The sequence below is a fragment of the Rhyacophila brunnea genome, unplaced genomic scaffold (genome assembly GCF_057557595.1).
Source record: "Rhyacophila brunnea isolate RB1 unplaced genomic scaffold, BYU_Rbru_1.0 scaffold_13, whole genome shotgun sequence".
Classification (NCBI taxonomy): domain Eukaryota; kingdom Metazoa; phylum Arthropoda; class Insecta; order Trichoptera; family Rhyacophilidae; genus Rhyacophila; species Rhyacophila brunnea.
The window spans coordinates 29,393,380-29,403,930 of NW_028232785.1; the positions used below are offsets into that span (position 1 = coordinate 29,393,380).

At 32.2% G+C, this 10,551-nt stretch overlaps 1 protein-coding gene across 1 annotated transcript; it reads left to right on the plus strand.

Annotated features, from left to right (window-relative positions):
• The first annotated feature begins 312 nt into the window (after positions 1-312).
• Positions 313-10,248, plus strand: LOC147077205 (uncharacterized). The gene is made up of 3 exons (XM_085940750.1): positions 313-519; positions 4,728-4,865; positions 8,798-10,248. The coding sequence occupies exons 1-3, from the start codon at positions 367-369 to the stop codon at positions 9,659-9,661; spliced, it is 1,155 nt and encodes a 384-aa protein (XP_085796876.1). The 5' UTR covers positions 313-366; the 3' UTR covers positions 9,662-10,248.
• Positions 10,249-10,551: the final 303 nt, after the last annotated feature.

The window sequence follows — 10,551 nt, forward strand, 5'->3', positions numbered from 1 at the left end:
AAAGAATATTATTTGTGCAAGCCGAGAGAATACTCAATCGAAAGACATAAAAAAAGCCCTTTTACTTTGATTTAAAATGGATTTTATTGAATTCGCCAGCGAGAATTTTGTTCGGAAGTGATCCATAAATGCCCTCGGAATTTCTCAAAAGCTCAGTTTATTTGTGCGAGCAACAAACTAACCTATTTGTACATTTTCAACAAAGATGGCAACGCGCACTATAACAATAATTAGGTACCGAAATACTATAATTTCTTGGACCGCTTAATAAATTTCGGTGAGAAGAAGGTGGCAGCACTGCGCGAAAGTATCTATGGTTCGGAAAACGTTGCTACGAAGGTGTATGTCGTATGTTTCCTCGCAAACATGGACATAAAGCGAGAGTATTGTGATGGAGACCAGTATAATGAAGAGGTTAAACCTTGGATTGATGCACCGATGATTGAGCATCCAAATAATCCTGACGCCAGCACTTATGTAAAGCAAGAGAATAGAGACGATCCTATTTGCAATTTAGAGGTTAGTTTTTTTACCGTTAATAATAATTAGCTTTATACCCGTTTATACGTACATTGATTTACTGCTGACATTACGTATTTTCGCGGCCATAAAAAGAATATGCACGTGTAAACATGTTTTACCGTGCAAGTTACATATTGCTTGAATGAATAAAAAAAGTAGACTTCTGAATTTTCACTTGACAGATGGGATTTGGTCGATATCTGCACCTGCGCATTAGAGCGACAGTGGCAGGAAATAAAGAAAACTACACGGCGCAGTCTCATTTTGAGGTTAACCGATATTCACGATCTGTCAAAAAGTAGCATAAAATGAGAACTTCGCGTCTCGCTTAGGGCCGTTTGTGTCGGTGTTCGGTGTCGCGCTCGTATTTCGTCGGTATACTGCCAAATGTTGGTAAGTCTCGAAATCATGTTATCGCATTTTGTAAGGTGAGGTGGGACTTACAAACCTTTGGCAGAAATGAATCAGCTCTTTTGACAAGTTATCTTTGCATAGCATTGTATTAGGATTGAAGAAAGGGAAGGTTTATAGGTTAAAGAAATAAATTTGAAAGCAATTATATATTATCAATGATCAATTTCAATGCATTTATAAATAGTTTAATGGACATACGGCAGTTCATATTACAAATACACATAATATAAGTAATACTTAACCTACAAATTTCGAAATTTATTTTAATAAAATGTCATAGGAATTACATTATTTTCAACAGTAAATAGTGGAAAACTCAGGAAAATAATAAAATTACATAAACTTATTTAATAAAAGAAATACCTACATGAACTTATAAAGAGAAAAAACTTAAAATAAATCGTATTAATTAATCTGGGTACACCAAAATAGTATACAAACTTCTATGATACAATAATTATAAAATGAATTAATTTATTAATGGACATTGATAGTTGATTTTAAAAACATTCATAATACAAGACACTCTTAATATAAAAATATTGATATTAATTAGAAAAAAATCAAAGAAATTTATAATACTTACAAAAGTTTACAGTGTAAAAATTGAGGACGTAATAAAAATATACAAACTTATATTGAAATGACACATGAATAAAGAGATAAATTTACTAATAATTGGTTTTAACATGATTCTATTCAATATTTCCATTCTTTTTTAACACAATTCAATGATTATTATAATAAACACTACACAACACCGTCTACTTCGATTTCATTATCACGGAAGGTTCGTGAATAATGTTTCTACTTGATGGATGCACTTGTAGGTAGGTAGTCCTTTTTATCATGAATTTAGTTCTCATGGAATTATTCAGCACGACACATTTTTTCTTTTCTTTTCTTTAGTTATCACAACATTTTAGTATAATATCCATTCTTTAATTCACTATACACATTGGTAACATGCCGCCCTCTCATATGACTAATAAAAAAATTAGTATAATGTCCGATATGGGCAATGATTTTGGTGATCCTTGATTTCTTCCGTAGGTGTTGATAACAGCATAGCATCCTGGAACAATTATTATCGTGTTAATAAATCTTATTCATCATTGTTATTATAAAAAAACGAATGATAACCGAGCTAGTAACATTAAAGCTAGGCAGACATTCTAAATTATTACTCTTGAAACGCAACACGTCACAAAGCCATAACTTGGCTATTATGATTCCATATTACTCAATATTAATACAATACGGTAATACAACTTACAAACAAAACTAAAACGAAGTTATTTATTGATATTAAAATTGATACACCGTGCATTGTGACACGTCACGAATCTATAAGCTATTATTTTTATAAGTAATTATTACACTTTTATAAACACACATTACACAGACTTTTGTAATATTATAATATCATAATCAATATACATTATGATCAAAACATAGAGAAATATAACAAATATTAATCACCAAACAACGAAAGTAAAGACAAATGAATCAACAAAATGTACCTGATCAGTATGACATCGGACATCAGCTTGTTTTACAGCCATCGGTTGTATTTTTATAAACTGATCCTCACAGCTCTAGATGACAAGAACTTTGGGAATGGTTTACTATCCATTTTCTATTAACACTTAATAACGTTTCACAAATAATTACGAGCGCGCACCAACCTGCTCTGATAGTTTTACGAGAAAGAATGATAATTCTGGCGAGAGTTACCGCAAAATGGCTGAAACCATAGGCAAATGCGCGTTGTAACTGAAGTTACAAATATTTGGCAGTACTAGTAGATTGAATTTGACTCGACTGCGGCTTAAGAAAGGGCTGAAGAGCCCGATCTTCATATATAATTTAGTATAAATAGGACCTCGGCGTCGTTAGCACGTTAATTTAAATCGATCTTTTCGCAAAAATCACTAATCATCGGAGTTTTTATTTCAAGAAACATTATTATTATTATTGATATTGTCGACCGCCGAATATTAATATTTTGATAAACATCCGCCGATCAAAAAACAGGGTTGTCAAAATAATACGAGTATTATTTTTAAAATGTTAATTTCATCATAGTTTTTAATAAAACCTGTGCAAGTACATACTGATAACTTGGGCGGATTTCGTAGCAAACATACTATTGATATATCTACGGGTATATTATTATTATAACCAAATTCAAATTGAACATAGGTTGATACTCAAATACTATTATACTCGTAGTATGTTTACGATTTCGAAAAATAATACGATGGTATATAATCCATATCAATTATTTGAAAACATTACATTCTCATGCATATATTATTATTATAGAATAAAGAACAGATAACTGTTTACATTGCAAGATAACGTCAAAATGTGTATATACTTATCTAAATGACATCCATGAGTGAATACGGCTGAAAGCTTGGAAATGTGTTTTTTTCTATTTCAAAATCTTTTAATTGTGTACTTATTATTTTATTAAAGATTCAAGATCAACTTCATATAATTAATAGAAATTACTGTTTGTTTCTACGAATAAAAAAGACAGGAAGGAAGATGTGTACAAATCACGCCAATCAGAAAGGCCGGCAAATATGGCCGACAATGCGTGATACACAAAATTACAAACACATTCGAAGTTTGCCGCACACGTACAGACCACGTGATATTTGTTTACGCAAAATCGTCGCTTTTCAAAATGGCCAATTTGATTGCCAGATTTTACTGCGATGAATCATTATGTTCCTTCTTGTCATTTTTTATTTGTAGGTTTTTTTACTATGTACACCGAGAAATTTCCATTTATAAAATCGTGAACGATTTTTACAGAAGAGTTTTGGAATATAATGCAACTAAAACTAGAAAAAATTCTATCATGGGTGTTGACTTCTTGAATTAGTTAACCCCAGGTCCATGCCACCACGTAAACCAACGTGGATATTAAGCCATTTCCACACTGGCAACAATCCTCATTAAATTTTACGATACTTACCATAATTGCTTAAGAAATTTTACGATAATTATCATAATTATTGTAAAATCTAACGAGGTTGCTAGTGTGGACCCTGCATTAGATGCACAAAACTTAAATAATATATATTATAAATATAATTTTAAAAGTATAAAATATTAATGATTTAAGTCTTCGACAGCCATGATGAAATAAATGTGAAATGTGAGTCGATCGAGTCGTGGGCAAGTTTATTGACACAAACAACTTTGACGCGACCTTTTTATATTAACTAGTAGACCAGTTATTATGGACCACATGTAAAAAAATCATATTTTCGATTCTCAAGGCCAATTCTGTAGAACGTCCCCTTAAGAGAATACTGTAAATGTTATTACAAACTTATTTCAGAAGAAGTTTTAACTTTTAGGTCAACTATTGAACTAAAATAAATCCGTTAGTGCCATTACAAAGATTTGATTGCCGCGTTTCATTGACATTTGGTTAGATTTTTATCTAGATTAATACTGTAAGCATCTTTACAGTTTTTTTGATGTTGGATAATCGAAAAAACGGGAGTTACGTATTTTTATTAAAATATTGAATAGCTAAAAACTATGTTCTATATATCGGACGACCTTGATTTTTTTGTTGCATACATATTTATATACTTATAGACAGATAATCCGTTATTAATTCTAAATACCTAAACTATCGACTTACCAACTTTCGGCACTAACCCGACGATATAATAAGGAGGCTTTTGTATTTTGTTTATTGATGCCCCAGAGTTAAACAGTACTTATTGATAACATGTTATATGAAACGTTGTTTATTTCAGTTCGCTGCGACGGGTGTCACTGGTATCCAAGCTGAGACTGACATAAAGCGCGAATTCACTGAAGATAAAATGCCACCATTTTCTGATGAAGATCCTCAACCCGGATGTTCGCATTCAGATTACACACCAGGACAGGGGGTACATTCAATTTTATATATTGTAATATTTTCTTCTCTATTCACCGATTTTTATCGAAGGTTGGCGTTTAAAATTTCAATAAAATATCCGTACTATTAATTCCTAGCCAGTCGTATTGAATAAAGTAATTAAAGTTATCAATACCTCCTACCTACTTTGATTTAAAATATAAAAGCTGACTGCCTATGGGGACTCAATTTGGAAAGCGCTTTAGACAGAGTATTGTAAGAGCCATTAGTTAAACTCGTAACTTTCTAATTATTATAATAGGTTAATTATAACTAGGTAATTATTGCGTTTTGAAGAAAAAAATTGTTAAAGCCACATTAACTGATTGTATTGCTGGAGGTATGGATTAAATAAATAATTAGGAGAACTCAATTATGACTTAATTAGTAGAAGTGGTCAGTATACATATTAAATAATATATCGATGACCCGATCACATTTTTTTAAATTTTAAAATAATGTCTTTATTGGTTTTTTTTCGTAAAGTTATAAAACGCAAACTGTGAAAATCATTTTCCATATAAATATATATTATCTCCCTATTATAAAATTGTAATTGTTTTCATCACTTTTCAATATTCGGTCAAATTAAAAAAGATAATTTCTCGTGCTTGGCCTTGCCAAAGATTTTTGTCATACCCCGATAGAGATGAGGTTTTCATTGTAAACTGTGAATATACTATTGTATCGTGTAAAACAGACTTTTCACACAAGGACGCAGCGTTTACACCACTACTATATGAGCACGAAAGTAGGTGTTTCTGTGCAGGTCCGTTTTTAAGTTGTTTAGCTATAATACAACTTACTGTTTTGCTCAGATCATTATTTAAATATTAGATGTGCTCAACCGGTAAACTTTATTAATTCGAAAAATATTAATGCTTCAACATTTTATATGTGTAAATTATATAAACCGAGTCATTCCTTCTCGAGAGTGTCGCTCTTTGGACAACTGCCGTCCCTATGCGACGCTTAGTATGCGTGCCCTCACGAATTCAGAAGTATGATATATTAATATATTGTTTAAACTGTTGATTGAAGTCGCTTGATAAAATTTGAATACAAATTCTCTCAATTTGAATATTGTTTGTGACATTGGTTTCACCTTTCGGCATCTTCCGACAATATGCACACTCTCCAAAACCACACTGACACAGAAATTACTAGTTACTACACGAAGCTTCTTCTTCTTTCACCCTGTCACGTCCCAACATTGGGGCATAGGCCAAGCACAAGTTGGCGCCACTTCCCTCGGTCCATCGCCAACTCCTGCGCCTCCCGCCATGTCAGACCTGCAGCACGTAGGTCGCTTTTGTAGCATCACTGCAGGGTGAGGGAGGGCCGGCCACGGCGACGGAACCCTTGAGGCTGTGCCACAAGGGTACGAAGTGCTTACACGAAGCTTATCGTTGCCTAAATGCGCGAAACTTGTAACTCCACTTTTGGCCTAAAATGAGTTAAGTATGCAGTGTTATAGTAAATTTAATTGTCCATCGATCTGTAACTCCAAAAAAATATTTACTTTAGCAAAAGCACATTGTTCATTCCTTCTATCTCAGGCTCTGTTATTTGTCAGTTTTCATACCTTGTAACTCCAGTAAAGTCATACAAAAAAGTCGTTGTATGTTGCCTTGTATCAAACTCGATCATTATTTCTGCTTTACATTAAATTTAATTAACCATGGCCCAAGAAAGTGGAAAGCAGTAAGTTTGGTTGTATATTTTATTATGCCAATATATAATTTCGACCAGTGATTCTCAACCAGTGGTCCTCAGAAAGTTTCTGGTGGTCCGCGAATTTTTGACGTCCAAATGCCTATGCTAAAAATTTCAATAAAATCCTTCAAAACCTGTGCACCTGCAAGTGTTTGAGCATTGTGTTTTTGTTCTTAAAATATATTAATGGTTTACGTGACAAAATCAACTGCGATCGTATGCTATTATATTATAAATAATGTTTTCTTTATGAGTTAGCGGTGCATAAAACGTCTCTGATATTTTCAGTAGTCCGCAATTGTAAAAAAGTTTAGAAACACTGCTTTTGACCTTAGGGACAAATACACATTTTAAACATAGTAGGTATGGGAGTTTGAGTCAAAAATTTGAATACCTGAATTGAAAACTATTTCAGTGTAAGAAATGTATAAATGCGATGTATGCACGGCATACAAAACAAATAATTTAGATAGACTTGTACACCTTGTTCAGCAAGAAAAGCGAAAATACGGCAGAAGTGAAAAGGAATCTGACAAAATTACTGAAAAATATTTGTTTACAATGGACTTACAATGTGTTTTGTTATATCCAAAATCTAATGTTTCTAGCGCATATTTTAAAACAAAACTTGGCATTCATAATTTTACTCTCTACAACCAAAAACGATTGGTGGTCATTGCTGTGTTTGGATTGAAGTCGAATGTGGGTTTACTACAAATTAGCTTTCTAGTGTAATAAGTCAATTTATTCCTCCTTTTCTACCTCTTTCTGACGACTATAAAACCATTATTCTGTATAGTGATGGAGCTACAAACCAGAAAAATATTTAGTACTCGCTAATGCTTTATTAAATATTGCAATGCTACGTAATATCACCACTGTATAATAAAAAATGGAGAAGGACCATACTCAAATTGAGGTTGATCGATGCGCTCAGTAATTGAAGAGGTTGAGAAATAAAAAAATAAAAAAAAATGCTAATTATGTAACTGCGTTTAATGAAGCCAGGAAAAAACCTAAGCCAAACATGTCACATTTATTTATACGAGTAGCATCATTTTACAAATCCATACGACCAGGAGGAAAACTAGAAGACACATTCGTAACTAATATTCGAGTACTGCAATATAATGGGATGGAATTAATGGAAATATTAATTTCAAACTGCGTTTTAGTGATGAATAAATTAAATTACCCACTATTATGTAACCGAAATTCTTTGACAGCCTCCCTCAACTATATCAAGAAGGTTTAAAATAAAATTAAATAAGTACAAATACCTTCAGCCGTTGAAAGCAAGTATGGAGGCCGATTATCACTAATATAATATACTAATCTTCCATTTGAAAGCTAACTTAAATACACTTTATTTATGTAAATCTATTTTCGTTCATTTATACAATGCTTATTTCCCCTATTTATACAATTTTATTTAATTTACCAACACAATGTAAACGAACTTGGTGCTGTTTATTTTAATTCAAACATTGTAACTCCCAGCTCCAATCTCAAAAAAACAAAAGCAAACCATGTAACTCCTCTATCTTCTTTATTAATACATATTTGGTATAACATTATACAGATTTACGCATTTATTATATTAAAATACTTGTAATGTTTTTTCAAAATATTCCTAAACCTGTCCGTTTTATTTTAAAACAGTTTTTTCTTCCCTCTGTAAAGTTGGTCAATATGGAGTTACAAGTTCCGCGCACGGAACACGTACAAGGCGACGTTATAATGTTTTTATCGAACGGAGTGCAAAACTTCCTCATAGTATGTACGTTATTTTGGTGTTCTTTAAATATTATTTTATCAAAAAATATTAGAAATATTAGAAATAAACACAGTAAAGTGAAACTATCTCATTCATATCAATATAAAATTTTGCATTCAAAATTATAATAGATTTACACATATTACCAAAAGCAGTACCACAATTGTGTCATTGTCTGTTTTGATTTTTGATGTTGCATGTAGGTGAATTTTTAAAAAACTTTTTATGGATCGTTCCGTAACATTGTTTGTATTTAATATCTATGCCGGTAATATTATCATTTCTTAACGTCATAAAATTCTCACTACACTTATAATGTCTGAAGATGCTAAAAAGCAAAAGAATAAAAAAAAACTCAAATGGAACGGCTTAAAATCTAAATTATAATAATATTGACTTATTTTATTACTAATTATTTTTGTTTTTTCTAGGTTTCTATTCATGGCTTTTTCACAAAGCATCTCGATATAGACAGGTGTCAACAATCCTCGCCTGATAGAATCCAAGATAGAATGATACAGTATTCTGCAATGACAATAGATGAACGAAACATTAAAAAAGAAATCTCAGAACGAGAGACTCCGAAGGAAGTTCGGCTTATTCTGAGAAGAGTGGTACATTTCTCACGTAATTTGCTTTGCAACATTTGTAACGCAGTTTTTGGATGTAGAAGTGCTCTAAAAAGTCACAAAATGGTTCACACGGGCGTTATTGCTAATAAAAGTAAAAAAAAAATATTCTCGCAACTAAATCATCTCAAAACACATAAAATGGCACATACTGGTAAAAATCCTCATAAATGCAAGGTATGCCCTTATAGATGTTCGACACTTGGTAATCTTAAAATCCATGAAATGACACACACAGGTAAAAAACCTCATAAATGCAAGGTATGCTCTTATAGATGCTCACAACTTAGTAATCTTCGAATCCATGAAATAACACACACAAGTGATAAACCACAAAAATGCAAGGTATGCCCTTATAGATGTTCGACACTTGGTAATCTTAAAAGACACGAAATGACACACACAGGTGAAAAACCTCATAAATGCAAAGTATGCTTACATAGATGCTCGCAACTGAGTAGTCTTAAATACCATGAAATGACACACACAGGTGAAAAACCTCATAAATGCAAGGTATGCCCATATAGATGCTCGCAACTGAGTAGTCTTAAAATCCATGAAATGATACATACTGGTGAAAAACCTCATAAATGCAAGGTATGCCCATATAGATGCTCGCAACTTAGTAATCTTAAAAGACATGAAGTGACTCATACTGCTAAATAATCATATTAATGTACCGTATGCTCATATAGATGTTTGCAAAGTAGTACTCTTAAACCACATACAGTGAAGACTGGTGAAGACATTTTAACACTTCCGTTGCCACGATGGTCTCGCAGTTTAGAAATGACCTTAAATCATAGATACCCCACTTAGTATTATGTATATAAACGTCTACTTTTAGCTATTTGTAGATAAAATATTTAGGCATAAAAAGAAAAATATATAGGTGGTTGAATTGAATGTTTTATATGTAAAATTTATCATTTTTCGAAAGTTTAATAAATATTTTGATAAGACAGTGATAGGGCTATCTAGAAAGATATACGTTAGAGAAACGCGCATAATAGTAATGTAAACATGAGACACTATTTTAAAATGTCATTTGTTAGTCAGAGATAGAAATGTATGTCTTTGTTCAACATCATTCTGTGAATAATGCAATCAGTTATAGCCTCCCATAATATATCGAACCTTGAAGTATACATTTTCCAAATACATCTGACGATAAACGCCAAAGCAACCCTTAACGCAATGTTATTAGTGTTCATTTTACTGTGTTAACTTCGCTACATGTGGCGTTTATTCATAAAAAATTGACGAAAAGGATCCAATGCTATTGACCATTGTCTAGTCAAGTCATAAAACCTTTTTTCCCGGACTTAGAATACAGACCCTTGCTACAAGGTTTGTAAAGATTATATCAGTTTGTGGGACATAAGCAATTGAAAAAAATTCTCGAGCGGGCTAAATAAAAACAGCACAGCATGTGGCGTGGCGTATTCACATGTTCTACATGTTTATACTATTATCATATTAGGCAATGCAATATGTTAAATATTGGCAAGGGTAATATTATTTCATTCTGTTTTAGAATTTTAGGAAAATAATAC